General features: G+C 40.1%; 1 protein-coding gene across 3 annotated transcripts; it reads right to left on the bottom strand.

Annotated features, from left to right (window-relative positions):
• Positions 1 to 2,263: 2,263 nt before the first annotated feature.
• cnstb (consortin, connexin sorting protein b) lies at positions 2,264 to 13,060 on the bottom strand. 3 transcript variants are annotated; one of them, XM_028397810.1, is made up of 12 exons: positions 12,866 to 13,060; positions 10,342 to 10,511; positions 10,041 to 10,217; positions 8,621 to 8,730; positions 6,920 to 6,950; positions 5,693 to 5,779; positions 5,456 to 5,567; positions 4,870 to 4,891; positions 4,710 to 4,788; positions 4,036 to 4,295; positions 2,674 to 2,818; positions 2,264 to 2,591 (listed from the first exon to the last, which is right to left on the bottom strand). In XM_028397810.1, the coding sequence occupies exons 3-12, from the start codon at positions 10,117 to 10,119 to the stop codon at positions 2,383 to 2,385; spliced, it is 1,134 nt and encodes a 377-aa protein (XP_028253611.1). In that variant the 5' UTR covers positions 10,120 to 10,217; positions 10,342 to 10,511; positions 12,866 to 13,060; the 3' UTR covers positions 2,264 to 2,382. The 3 variants fall into 3 exon arrangements, with proteins under 3 accessions (XP_028253611.1, XP_028253610.1, XP_028253612.1); XM_028397809.1 differs by having other exon boundaries at positions 10,041 to 10,511; XM_028397811.1 differs by having other exon boundaries at positions 4,719 to 4,788; positions 10,041 to 10,511.
• Positions 13,061 to 14,455: the final 1,395 nt, after the last annotated feature.

Raw genomic sequence — 14,455 nt, 5'->3', positions numbered from 1 at the left:
ACGCTGTGTCCTGAAGACCGTTGGTGGATTCAAATAGAATCTATTTGGTAAGTTAAATATTATTTTTATAATGCTTTTGCTGTGATTTCAGCCTTGAGTAGAACGTGTAGGATGTTAGTTGATAAATCAACTTTTGCAAAGTTTTATTTTTTTCGTGTTTGTACAGGAGATTCAGCATTGCTATAGATAATGTGATTTATTGAGTCCTTGCTAGCCATGCTAGCTAGCTAAGCTAACGTGATTCTCACATTAATGAAGCTGCTCAGAACGAGCGAGGAAATGCAACCATTTCTAAGTCTGTACTGCGCTCCATCAACATTCCGCTTCTGCGGCAGACAAGTTACTTGTCTAGTGTCCAAAGGTTGCAGGTTGTCATGCTCGTAGGCTTTTGTATGGTTTCCGAGGATGTTTATATTTTTCTGCAAAAGAGGCTGTTATTGATAAGATTTGATCATGTGGTTATTGTGTTATTTGTATTTTTCATCTGCCAAAAGGTGATTGTTGCTCCCACAGTGGGCCAGGGCTCTTATTTCTGCCTCAAAACTACTTGGAGAAATAACCACTCGGGCACTCTGTAGAGGACTTTTTGGCAGGTGGAAAGTGTAGTTTACGAGGTGTATTGACCCTTTAAATGTATGTCAGCAGGTACAGATGGGCTGGTTGGAGGATAATCTGTTAAATATCACTGACAAAAATGACTTCAAGTGATTTTGAGGCAGAAATAACCACTGAGACACTCTGTAGAGGCCTTAATTATTTTTGGCAGGTGGAAAACAACCATTTTGAGGTTTGTTGGGGTCTTCATGAGTATAAAAGGAGCTGGCTGGAGGATAATCTGTTAAATTTGAAATATGACGGATAGACAATGTGGTTGGGTCAGACTCATACACTACAAACAGAAGGTTTATCTCTGTTTATACATAGTATCTTCTAACCACTGGTGCAGCATGATGGATAAAATGCATTTAAATTTTGTGGTGCACAGTGACTTCTTGTGGTGAATGTTAAGAATTACACTAAGGGCATTTGTGGACAGGATATATTGAAGTATTCAATTTCATTAAACCAATATACCAATACTTTTAACCACACTGTTTCACATAAGGGCAAGCCTTAAAAAAGAAAACACAATGCTGTATGTTCCTTATTTAATAGTTTTTGTATTCCCTCATGGACACAGTCATATTGAAACATATAACAGGTGGTTTGCATTATGCAACACTTGTTGGTAAACAATATCCACATCGACAATAGAGGTAACATTCGTCACTTTGCAAACATCTGGAGGTTAGAAGGAGAGGGAGGACAAACGTTTAGTAAAAGGAAAAGGATCAAGAAACGTGCTGGTCAAATTTTATTTTCTCATTTTCAAAAAGATGTAGTATTTATTGTAGTGTTACTTGAACCAGCAAGGTAACATAACTGTTCTATAAGGCTCTGCTTTTGAATGTCATGCTTGTTTTTTTTAAAATAATTTGATTGAATCTCATATCCTGACATTTAGTGTAACATGTAAGGATGAGCACCAAAAGTATAAACACGGGGTCAATGCCTGAGTTGGCTATTAAATTACTGTATTGCATACTGATAACCATGATAACTACATTGTAAAGTGGTGGGCTTGATAATTTTATACTGTGAGCCACAATCCTGAATTTACACATAAGTTTGTATATATGTCCATACAGTTCATAATGCTTCTGTTTGAATTGGTCATATAAAATTATGAGAGGAATGTTAAGACTGACCACCTGTACTGAGGTAAACATGCAGTTATGATATTAACCCTTTTCAGTAAAAGGAATCTAAAGGCTTGTCTGCATTTGGAATCACTCTTAAAATTAAGATGTAAAAAAAAATGTGCCCATTGATAGTTCTAAAAAAGTATCACACACACATGATCCTGTTGATTCTAATGTCAGCTCCTCTCTGTCAAATTAAAACTGCTTAACAAGAAAACGCTTCTGAAACAAATAAGATCTCTTTATCTACAATTGCTACAACTGTGATTTAAACTGTACTAAACAGATCAACTTCTGTTTTAATATAAATGTAGCCGAGAATTGTGAGTACTCTTGTGCGGTAACATCCACACAGACAGTAGTGAAAGTAGTACTTCCTTACTGTTTGGTGTTTTTTTACTGTTTGGTGTGGCTTTGAGCACCCATTTATATTTATTTATTATATGTCCATCTAATCTATGCATAAGTCTTAGTGAGACATATGATGCAAGCTGTTCACAGACACAAGTCCAGTCTCTGCAGAAGCTCTGACGACAGCATTATTTTAATGATTACATGTCCATCATGTTGTCTCTGAACTGCAGATTGTGTCTATTGCAGGTCTGAAGCAGCTCTTGTCTGAATCTACAGGTGACAAGGTCTATGTCTGTTGGGGCACCATGACTCCGAGCCCTTCAAAGAACCTCCGTACAGTCATGACATAGAAGTCAACGTTGTGGGTGAAGTCGGTGCAGATGTTGGAGTAAGTGTCCACCAGGGTGCAGTAAAGCGCAGTCCCTCCTATGCTGATCACCACAGTAACCAGACACAGCAGCAGCAGGATTAAGCAGGAGTCTCCACCTACCTCATCTACAAGTCAGAAACAGACAGAAGGTATGGTTATGGTGCCAAAATGCTTTGGCAGATCATTTGACAGCTTTTTACACTGTACCCTGTTCAATGCCGTCCTCTGGCTCGCTGAAGCGAACTTTACGCTTGGAGTTCTGTTTAGTAGCAGGATTGCTTGGTGGAGGCAGCCCGTCAAGTGATGCTCTCCTCCTCTTCAGAATGGAGACCAGACCATCTGGGGAGGAGTTCTGAAGGAGGCACAGAGACAACAACCATGAGAACTCAGGCCTTTTGTTTACTACAGCATCTTGTTGGAGCTCTCACTGATGAAAACACTGGTACCAAAATCATCGTGTTGTATTTGGTAAGTGTTTGGTAAGACATATTACCCACCATATGTACCATCTTGGGTATATATAGCATTAATCTACTGTATTTTTATTCTGCAACATGAAGATATATTTGTTACTATGCTATTGCCATTTAAAAAAATCTAAATGTAAACCAGGGCTGTGACAGAACATGACCCTACCACTTTGAAATGAACCAACAGAACCAACCAAAACAGCCACAAAGCATCATAAAACATGACTCATTCAGAGAAGAACATGTCTTTCAGATATTTTTATTGCCATGTTGTGCTCTCAGAACTCTTTCTGGGGCTTTTGAAAGGACAAAGCGTAGCCTTTTCACATCTCGCACTGTCGACAGTGATCTATTATACGGACTGTAAACTCATGCTGCCGCTCAGTTTTCTGCAGCGGGTCACGCCCGGTAAGCAGTGAGCTTGTGTAGTCTCTTTATTTTTCAAAAGTTATAAAGTTGTTAGGAGAAAGTGTAAGTCACAGTGTTGTAAGTAACCTCCTTGTGAAATGTTATACAGCATTGGCAAAGAAAAGGAGTCCCACCCAGTCAACCCTCCACTGGATTACATAACAGCCATGATCCTGAGCCTATCAATGCAAGGCCTTCAGCCTGTAGTGCTTGTTTGGACTAGCTCTGATTTCATCTCCACCTATAGGAGGAACCAGCCCCACTTTTCTCACTGTTTAAAGACATCATAGCACGTTTGGCAGGGGCGACATCCCGAGTGTGCGGCCACCCCTGTGAACGTGGGTGGAGGTTTCTGAACTTAGAAAAATTGATGATGATCTCATGGAGGAACTACAAGTATTATTCATGGGTGTGCCTCAGTAAAGACAAAGAGCTGGTCAGGATGATGGACTGTAAGCTGTAGTGTAAGTAGACAGTAAAAACAGAGGTGATTGAAGGAAGGAAGGAAGGAAGGAGGGAGGATATTTACATGCAGAAGATGATAGATGAGTGGAAAATGATAAAGGAAAGAAGACAGGAAGGAAAGATGAGAAGAGACCCAGGCATAGAAACAGATACTTTATATCACTATACTGCATATGGAAGTGGTTCTGTAGTTTACAAACTCTACCAAACCAAAGTGGATTCTTACCCCCTCTTTGGTGGACAGTTTGGCCAGGTCCTTGTCTGAGGCCTGAGGTACTCCTGTTGGCCACTCCACCTTCACCTCCTCCTCCTCTGGTGTCTCCTCACACTGTTCCTCCTCCTCTTCTACTTCCTGTCCTTCTTCATATGTCTCTTGTTGTGCTCTTTCCTCCTCCTCCTCCTCCTGGCCTGTCTGTGCTGAGGGAAGCTCTGACTTCATGCTTTGCTCTTCTTCTGCATGCCACTGGATTGTTTCAGGCTTTTTGGCTGGAATAAGGAGGAAGTTTTAGTGAAAGTTGGAATGAATATTAAATAAACATGGGCTGTGTGCTGCTCAGTTCAGAAGATGCATCCTTTAAAAGCTGTATTTTAAGATAAGGGGCTTGTTCTCTGTTTCTAAGGCAACCTAAAAGATGGATACAAGCTGTAGCAGTTACCGCTGGCTGTGGAGTTAAACATTTTTAATGTAAGTGTTTGTCAAGCAGTTATGGTTGCTGGGTGACATGACAGAATGTGAAGCAGACAGGAAATCACTACACCTTCATAAAAAGCGTCCTTAACTGTAGAGTTTCAGGGAAGGTAGATCAGGGTGGTGAACAGGTTAGCATGCAGTTAGCGGTTGCCTTTGCCTAAACGCAGCCTTATAGAGCTTTTAGTATGGTTCTATTTATAGACACTTACTGAGTTTACCTTTGTCATGGCAGGCTTGTAGTGTCTCACTCTTGGTCTGAAGGTCTTTTAGCACTGCATTCAAGTTGTTCTGTTGAAGCCAAGTAATGAACAATATATCACATGGACAAAGTTTAAAAAATATGAACATGGAATACATGGTGTGTCTTACCTGATCCACACTGATGGATGGTCTGAGAGATCCCAAAGAAAAGACATGACAGAGGAAAAGAAGGTCATGGTGAGGCAGAGGCAGATCAGACAAAGCTGATGGTAAGGTTAACATTCATCATGCAGACATACTGGATAACTGCAGGCAACATACCAAGAGTCAAATCATAGGAGGGACACGGTGTCTGGCATGCATGCCTGCAGTATTTTTCTGTCTCTAGCGGAAATTACTATCCTGCGGGACTATTTTCTGCCCTGTCAGAAGTATTGATTTCCATATATATTCCTATGTGTAGCCTCATGAATTATCAATGCATTGACCTGGATGGCAACCCCAGTGTGCCTTCATAAAAGAAGGAAAAAGCAGCAGAGTACACTTGAAGTAAAATTTAAGTTACATTAAACGGTTTCTGTCTGAGAGTGATGACAGTAATTGGAGGAAATGCAGATGGCATGAGAGGAATTTGCTCGAGATACTGAGAGTTGTTTCAGTTTCTGCTTCCGGTACCTCAGCTGTGGCTTAAGAAACAGTTGCAATTTTACAAAGTGTGTGTGTTAAATGTAAGGGAAGAGATTGTGTTGTATACCTGATGTGTGTTCTGCAGATCCGGCTCAGTGTCTCCATGTATTTCTGGCTGATATTGTCTGTCTCCTCAGGCAAACCACTCTCGGTGCCTTTCTTCTCTTTCCACTGGTCCTCTGGGAACACATGTGGAGCACAGACACACAGAAAATTAAAGCACAAACTCACAGAATCAAACGTGTAGAGCTTTTAATCACTTGTTGACAATACATTTGAAATAGGAGAGAAAGAGGTTTAGTACCCCAGCGCTCCTGCAAGTCGGCGAGGTTCAAGAGCAGACGTTCATGATAGAGTTTCTCTAGCTGCAGGAACTGGATGGCCCACTGGTCTGTTAGCATCACCCGTTAAAGAGAGTATACAATATTACAAATCTCTGTGCAGCAGGATAGCTGGAGCTTTTAATAAAAAATAATCCAGAAATCATTTGATTTAACTTTTAGTTCATCAACACAGCTATGACTAAAGAACCAGTTTATAGGATGTAGTAGTGTCTAGTCACAAAATCTGCAACCAGCTGAATACCTCTCCTGCAACCCTCCCTTTCCAAGCATATAGGGGATCATACAGTGACCACGACTTCACTGTAAAAGAACAAAGAAGTCTCTCTACTCAATCTAAGCTGAGAAAGCTTTCAGTTAGTCTATTTCTGCCGATAAAGCTCCCTTTCCTGCACATTTCCCTACAGGATTTAAAGAACAAAAGAAAAAGTAGGATAGATAAAATGTCATGTTAAAGGCAGTATAGACAAAAACTATATAACAACCAACATTTGTTTGTTATAATTCATTTTTTACATGCAAAACTGAATTGGTCTGGACAAAAAACGCTGGATTTTAATATGTAGATTCTGATAACTGTGGGCTAATCTGTGACTCTGTGACTTTTTGTTGCCTTCTAGTTCCAGCTACAACAGACTTTCTCTTTCTGTCCTCTCACAAATCTTGTTTTCCTACACACAGAGGATTCTCCCTGTCTCTGTGTCTTTCTCCTCATAAACACATAAACACACCATGCTTCTTGGTACAAGACAGGTCCACTGATGTTGCCATGGCAACAGCACAAACAAGGCCAGAGGAAACTACAACTACAAGCCCTTAGGGCTTTGAGCCAAAGCACAGGGAACACCCAGTGGCTGAGAGGCAACAACAACAATGAGACAAAGATGTTGGTGACAGAGTGGCAGACACCTGGTCCAAGCTTTAACATCTTACATCATACAAGCTAACACTTTTAGATGAGATTATCCTCAGAAATGTTCAAGTGTTTTCCCTCCCAGGCCCTGGAAACAGCAACTTATAAATACATAAATCCTGGATGACCTTTGCCAGAGGTAAACTTCTTTTGTAGCCAAATGAGATGCAAGCTCTTGCACTATAAACTCATACATCATATTTTTCTTATCACATAGATATGGGCAGATGTCACAATGCATTCAAACACATGAGGTCATGGTGCACTTCAAGGATACAGTCCTCTTTAAGCAAGTAGGTCTCTGCAATCTAAAAAAAAAAACCAGAATAATTGATTAAACATGGTGTAAAGTGCAATGTGTTGATTCACTCATCACAAGTAATATGGCAGTATTTCACTTTTATTAACCTATTAAAGCATCAAAACAGTATAAATGCATAAAAATAAGGCACTACGGTAAGTAGACTGTTCCAAAAAATGTAGATGTTTTTGTGTGAAATTAACCAAATCCCTTCAAAGATGAGAATCACATGGTGGCGTCATACCAGGAACCAGAGACACAAAGTCACATGAACCTACTTATGGTCTGGATTAACATGACTCTGTGGGCCCGTTTTCCCCATTTTGATGTTTTCAACCTTATGTCCACCACCAGCAGACAAGTTAATGTAGTAAATATGGGAAATGGAAAACGATCTTGCTTTTTAATGCATGAGAAACGTTTTGTTTTAAGAATAATATTCTTAAAAGTAACAGAAATATTCATAATAAGTGTGCAAATGTATTAAGGAAAGTATTAAATACTGGAGTAGGCAAATGTCCTGAATCTGTTGCTTAGTATTTAGAAAATCCACCCTTCACACACTGAAGTTCACTGCTTGCAGTTGCATCTTTTTCAGCAACATCTGGCACGTTAACTCAGTCAGCTGATGTATGAAAACAACACATGAACTTCTGTTTCTTCCATCAATCATACCACACTTAACCAGACACTACTGAAACATGTTGCATTATGGTAGACTCAGTGTAGCCTTTTGAAACACAGAGGATATGAACACTGAAAGTTCTAATTCAACGAGAAGCAAAAAGACCTTTTTAGTGAATTCCTTACTTTTCTCTAAAAACGCGTTGACCTGAAACACCTGTGTATTGAAATAGCAGGTGCTAGCAGGCATGACCAAATATGGAAACAATAGGACACTGAGCAGGTTCCTACCAACGAGTGGGGTCAAGCACAGTTATAATGCATGCAGCGTCACCACAGAAACTCCTTGTAATTATACTAGATTTACATCATAAATCCACTTTTTTTAAAAGGACGCCTCTGGCAGCGCTGCACTGCCTCTCCTTTCCTGTCTTAGTATTTGAAGTAAAACAGCTTCCCTTTGTTCCATGATTGCTGCAGTTGGCAGCATTGCAAAGTAAACTAAATGCTCTTCAATGCGCTGAGACAAATGGATCATATTGTAAGTGTTGGTAGGAAATTGCAAGCTATGAATTATTGCATGGTTAGGGTAAAACCACTAAGCCTTTTAAACTGAATACAAACCCTGACCCAAACTGTAATTATCACGCTACTAATTAGCATGTCTGTTGAACAGTATAATTGTGATCCGAGGCAGGGGGGACGGCTGGAGTTGCAGTTCAAATCCAGCACAGCAGAACATGATGTTCTCTATACTGCAAATGGTTTTTACACATTTTGAGACAGCTGACATTTTGAGGCTATTTTGAGGCTATTCTGAGACAAGACACAGGCTCTGTTATATATTTGTCTCTTCTAACACAGAAAAATGGGATTTAGGGCGCACAGAAGGCACTCAGTGTAAATGCAAGCACGCAGAAACACACAAACATATGCTGATGCAAAGACACCCACACAAAAGACTTCGCTATCAGACTAAATAAAGACATTATTCCCCGTGGAATAGAGAGAGAGAAACAAAACCTCATTACACACACAAAAACAGACACACACCTGGTGCAGGGAGTGTGGCAGCAGTGTGTAGTCGCTGTTTTCTTCCAGGGACTGTAGAGAAGCCAGCAGCTCTGGGCTGGGGCTCTGTGGTCCATCTCTGGAGACACTTCCTAGAAACATACAACACAAACACTGGAGTGACATATACCTAATGTTCATGAATCATTTTCAGTCATCTGTAGCGTCCTTGGTGTTTAAATTCTGATCAGAGCATCACAGCTGCTGTGCTCTCAGGAGTAAATGTGTTACAGAATGTACACTATTAAATCATTAGAGAGCAGAATGTTATGTTATAATCTCCTGTTTGAAAGACTAGTTTCTATCATGGAGGATAAAGGATCCAAAATATTTACATTTTGACTTGTGTCAAGGATTTACTATACATTCATGTAATATCAGAATAAAGAGAAAAACCTTTTAGAACACAACTAGCCAAGCTGTGGCTAGCTGAAGGAACCCTCGACCCCTTAACTTGGCACATATTACAGCTGTGTCACTCCAACACTATATATTTGAGCAAAGACTAACATGTATGTTTGAAATTAATCATATTTTGTGACTCTCTTTCATCAGTTTCCTTTGTTCTCGCAAATACTAGAAACATCCCAGAAACAGGCAGTTGCGTGTATGTGTTGCTTGAAAGCTTAGAACTGTGTTCTCCTCTAAGTTGTGGAAATAAACAGTTCAGTTAACCTGCTTACAAAAACATGTACTGCAGCAGGTATTGCCACAACACTTGGCGTGTGTATGTGTGCTTGTTCTGAGAAGAGTCAGCCTCTGTTAATGATTAAACCGGAGTTGATTGAAGGCCTGGTTTATGCTTGGGATAAGACTTGAGTTTAGTTGCGAGTTGCAGGAAATGAGTGTCTGTCACTGTTTGTGGGAGAGAGTGTCATCCCCAGAGGACACTGTGCACGCTAAAGCCAGCTGACAAACCTCAGCAGGTTGCCATCAGTGACAGCCTGTGAATCCCCCTCGCCTGTGACAATTAGTCACTATTAGGTGTAGCTGTATGGTGTTCTTATATAACACAGCTTATCAACACCAATTGTGTAGTCGTACATTGCAAACATCTCTAACAGTACTGTCCTGTGGCTTCCTTACAGCTTAGTATCGTCCTGATCATCTTAAGCTCTGGTGTCTTTCCTGCACAGTGTAACAGTCTGTGGGAAAACCACAGTCCACAGATGGATGATAAGCTCTTTCAATCAGCAGTTCTCTGCAGATTGTGTGTCCTTACTGTACTGTCACCACTGTACTACAACATTAAAGTCAGTCATCGGTTGAGTGAAAAGGATAAATTAATGTTTGTTAGGCATTTTGTTTGATAAGCTCTATTTCAGCTTGTACTGCACAGAATTCTCTGATTGCACTTTAACACTTTGTGGTTTTGTGCAAAAATAAGATAAAAGTCTTTTACCTGTGGCACTGTTGATGAACACCCCTTGCTCCTTCTCACTGTCAGGACCTTTAGGCAGGCTGGTGCTTTTGTTACCCATCACCTCTGTCACTGCTGCAAACGTCTCCTCCAAGTTCCCCAAAACCTCCTCTGAGACCCTCCAGTGGGCCGTGGCTGGGTCTCTTTTCCAAACCCTTACTGAAAAAACATTAATTACGTCTGACTTTTATCAGAAAGCTTCCTTCTAAGAGAGATAAGCAAATGACTTGGGACAGTTTGTGAAGCTGTAAGGTCCCTGGACTAAAAAAAAATTGAAGGGCACCTCCAGCACTGGAGAATGCAGCCTGGACAGGTTGGGTTAATGATCAGTCTTGACAGAGCATGTGATTTAATCCTCCATCACCTCTCCTGGGTGGCCAACAGCAGAAAGGTTTTAAAAGTCCACCACAGTCTGTGGAGGCAGGGCTTTGAAGGATTTAGGCTCTCTTTCACCTGTGCAAAAAGAACATAACATATGTCTGATACATGCAGAACCAGAGAGATGAAACAGTGGAACAGTTGGATGCAAAAAAAGGCAGCCTTTCTGGTGTAATAGCAGGTCTACCACTGACTATATAGGCTGTCTTAGTGTTGAGGCTATGACTGCCAGCTGAAGCATGGCAGAGTGCTTCATTCTGACTGAGTCTTGGGTTGAAAATATCTTCATTCTTCAATGTGTAGTAGAAGAATGGGCATAACTTCTGTGCCACAGCACACGCAGAAGAGGGCAGTTCTGACATTTGTAGATGCCGTTAGAAAATTGAACAAAAAGTCTTTTGTAGTCGAAGGCGACAGTATGCATATTTGTGATGCCACACTGACTGACTGTTTAGCCACTGAGGCTAGCATAGCATCAGCAGTATGGACAAAGACAAGAAGCTGACTAAGCACTAGGCTAAATCTCAGATTGGCTTTAATCAGCGGTGAGTTTTACAAAATAAAAGATCATAAGTTCTTCAAATTGATGAGAAGAACTTTTTTTTTTTTTTGCTACAGGGTGAATGGTACAAACTCTAATATATATAATCTTATTCAGCTGAAGCACATGCAACAATTTCTGTGGCCAAAAGAAAATGCTGGTTTGTATTGAAATGATGGTTTGGTGTTATTATGTAATTATTTCTAATTACCACTGCAGTTATCTCATAACAGCCTTGTGTGACTATATAGGCCACTGCTGAACCAAAGCTAAGCAATGTTGCTTTATAACGTTATACCTATCATATGCCACATTTTTGTACTACTATAGTAATCTATTCATGTTGTAGGAATCTATTCACATACAGTATGTAAACTCAGTAGTTAACAGTGGTCAAACTCACTAATGCATGCAGGTAAAAACTTTCATTTACAGAGATAGTCCCAGTTGTGGTGCTCCTGTTTAAATCATTTTATTTTATTTTACACATTAACTCCTCTAATATGTTACAAAAGTGTGACTCCATCTTCCCACTGGTTGAGTGTGTATATATATATATATATATATATATATATATATATATATATATTTCCGCCTCATGAAACAAAACGTTTTCAGCCTGAGTGGTCTGAGGGCACGAACGCCGTGTGAAGCTTGTGTTCACGCAGCATGTTAGCAGTCATGTGAATGCTGTGGATCCTGCAACATGGAATGTGACACAAAGTACAAACGCCAGCAGCACAGACTGACTCACTGTGTGTGTAGCATAAAATTGAAACTGATGCAGGGAAGGCCACATAAAGAAAATCTGGGTGAAGTGTAGCGAAACATGTAATGGCATCTGTGAATAGCTTTTACAGCCTGCTGTCTTACAAGGTGAGGTGGTAAGCTTTAGCATACTGATACTTGAAAGTGCATTTGCAAAGATGGAATAACATCTCCCTCATTAGCCAGGAAATATCTTAGCTTAGTTTAGTTTAGAGAGGGAAATAACCTCAGAATAAATAATAAATAAAAGTTGATGTCACTCCAAAAGGGTTTAGCAAACAGTACAATAGCAGAATGTGATGACATCTTGACTACATTGTGCCTGAAAAGGGACCTAAATTTTAGTGGATCTCTGTGTGCAAGAGCTTATCTATCCAGTTGGTGGCGTTATCTTCATATTTATAAATAAATTGACCTTTGCATAAATTAAGTTAGTTTGAATAATATAATCTCATTCTAAACACTTTTGCAGATTAACCAACATTTACTGTTTTACAACAAAAAGCTGCTTTGAAAAAACTGAGCACTGTGCGAATATTTTTATAAATAATAAATATAATACAATCAGAAAAAAATTAAAATGTAATGTAATAAAACAAGCACTATTATAGAAACACATTATATAACCCTGAAAACCCGGTGCTGTCTCCCTTCCAGATACTGCTATAGTGATAAATATAAAACCTTTATTTAAAAAAAAAATGTCGCACAAGTGGGTGGCCGAGCGTGCGTGCGCGTGCACGTTTCCGACGCCTTCGTGCACAAACACTCGCTCTTAGTAAACGATATTTGTTTTACTTGTCATTATCACGTTTTCGCAAGTGTTTTGCGTGTTTTATTGCGCATCGCAGTAACATAAGAGCGGATTAAGAAAACAGCGCATCCTGACGGCCGCGTGTTTAAAGTAGGTTATGGAGTTTATCGCGTTTTCTGCTCTGATTCCATCAACAATCTGTACTTCCTATATCTGCCCGTGACACCCCTCTTATAATCCCTTCCAGAGGATTATAATCCCGCTGCGGAAGGAGGGTGTAAACATCCCGTGTATTTGTAAGTAAATAACGGTAATAACTCGGAACAACACAGCGCAGTGTTGGAGGATGGAGAGGTGTGTACTCACCGCTGGATCAGGTCTCTTGTCAGTTTCCCGTCTGAACATCAACGCCCCACAAAAGCAAACCGCGTCTCAAGTGTCTTCCTCCGTCCTGTCTGCCTCCAGCAGGAACCACATCACCTTCACGCCGTCATTTGTCCCTCAGACGCTCTCATGCGCTTTGTTTACGGTCTAATCCGGGAATCTTTTTTTCAGCTTCCCCTCATAAAACACACACACACATATTCCTTCACGGCATGTTTATATATTTATTAAACTCGAGGCTGCCATCTTCTGGCAGATGTGTCACACTGGCTCCTGGCTGTGTGTCAGCAGTTATGTAACTGCAGATAAAGCGGTCATATGATGGAGTGTTTTTAAGCTGATAAACCGTGCACCGGATTACAGGAGAAATAAAATACAATACAAATATATATATATATATGCACATCTTTGTGCTGTGTTGGCACTTACATAATCAATAACTTCTTCTCTTAACCTCACTTTTCCGAACATCTTTACATTTTAATCTCACTTTAAAGCAGAAAATATCTTCTAACGTCCTTATTGCTGGTTATTTTCCTGACAATAAGTCAGTTTTGGACTGAGAATTAATATTTCCAACCCTAATTTTAGTGATTTTGTGGGTAAACAGATGATATAGCACAGCCCTTATGAAGACATATTTATTTATTTCAGTGTATGAAGAAAATGTATAGATTTTACCCTCTGCAGTGCATCACATAATAATGAGTTGTAATGAATTATTATGACAATGATTTGGCTGCAAATGAATTTTGTTGTATATTTTTACTCCGAAATCTAACAGGCAACTTCCCACATTCACTGCTATGATGCATGGATGTTTAGCAGGCTTTTGCAGTGTGTGTGTGTTTGTGTTGTGAAAGCCAACGACTTTGGCTTTCACTTCTCCGAGGAAGTGGAGCAGAAAGAAAGGAAGGGCAAAGTCAGGGAGGGAAGTGTGTGTGTGTGTGTGTGTGTTTCTCCAGTTTTTCTTTAACGGTGCTGTGTTCATAATTGAGCCGCTTTAGGGCTGAACTCTGTTTGCTCTCATCACAATCACATCACAATGACTTCACATTACAGAATAAATTTCCCTCTGTCTCTTTCTCTCTCTCTCTCTCGCCCTCTGTTACGCAATGTGTTCCTTAGGATCACCGCAGACTCATACACGCATGTCATGGAAGTATAATTTAATTTGGTCTAATCAAAGGATTCCTTTCACACAGAAAGTAACCGAGAGCTGTGCTGCTCTTGATTCCCAGTGATGTATAACATAACATGCTGATTAATAATTTTCACAAAACAAACATCCTGTGTGTGTGTGTCTCTGTGTGTGTGTGTTTCTTCCCCGTATGTTTAAATTCATTGATTTAGGTGGACATTGTTCACTGATTAGTGTGCATCAGAGCGTCCTCTCTGCTTGGCTCAGGGCCATGAGGCTCTTCAGACATAATGACGTTATTCCTTTAAAGTAATTACTCCTCCATTATACTGAGAGCAGATTCCACATTTCTTTATTCTGTCTAATATGTTGTAACAGTCAGTTTATTGATCACAGACCACCCATCCTCTGAAGACAAAGAAAAGGTTCAC

The sequence above is a fragment of the Parambassis ranga genome, chromosome 24, assembly GCF_900634625.1.
Source record: "Parambassis ranga chromosome 24, fParRan2.1, whole genome shotgun sequence".
In the NCBI taxonomy this organism is placed as follows: domain Eukaryota; kingdom Metazoa; phylum Chordata; class Actinopteri; family Ambassidae; genus Parambassis; species Parambassis ranga.
Note: the sequence above shows the minus strand (reverse complement) of the source record. Positions and strands in the feature narration are given on the sequence as shown.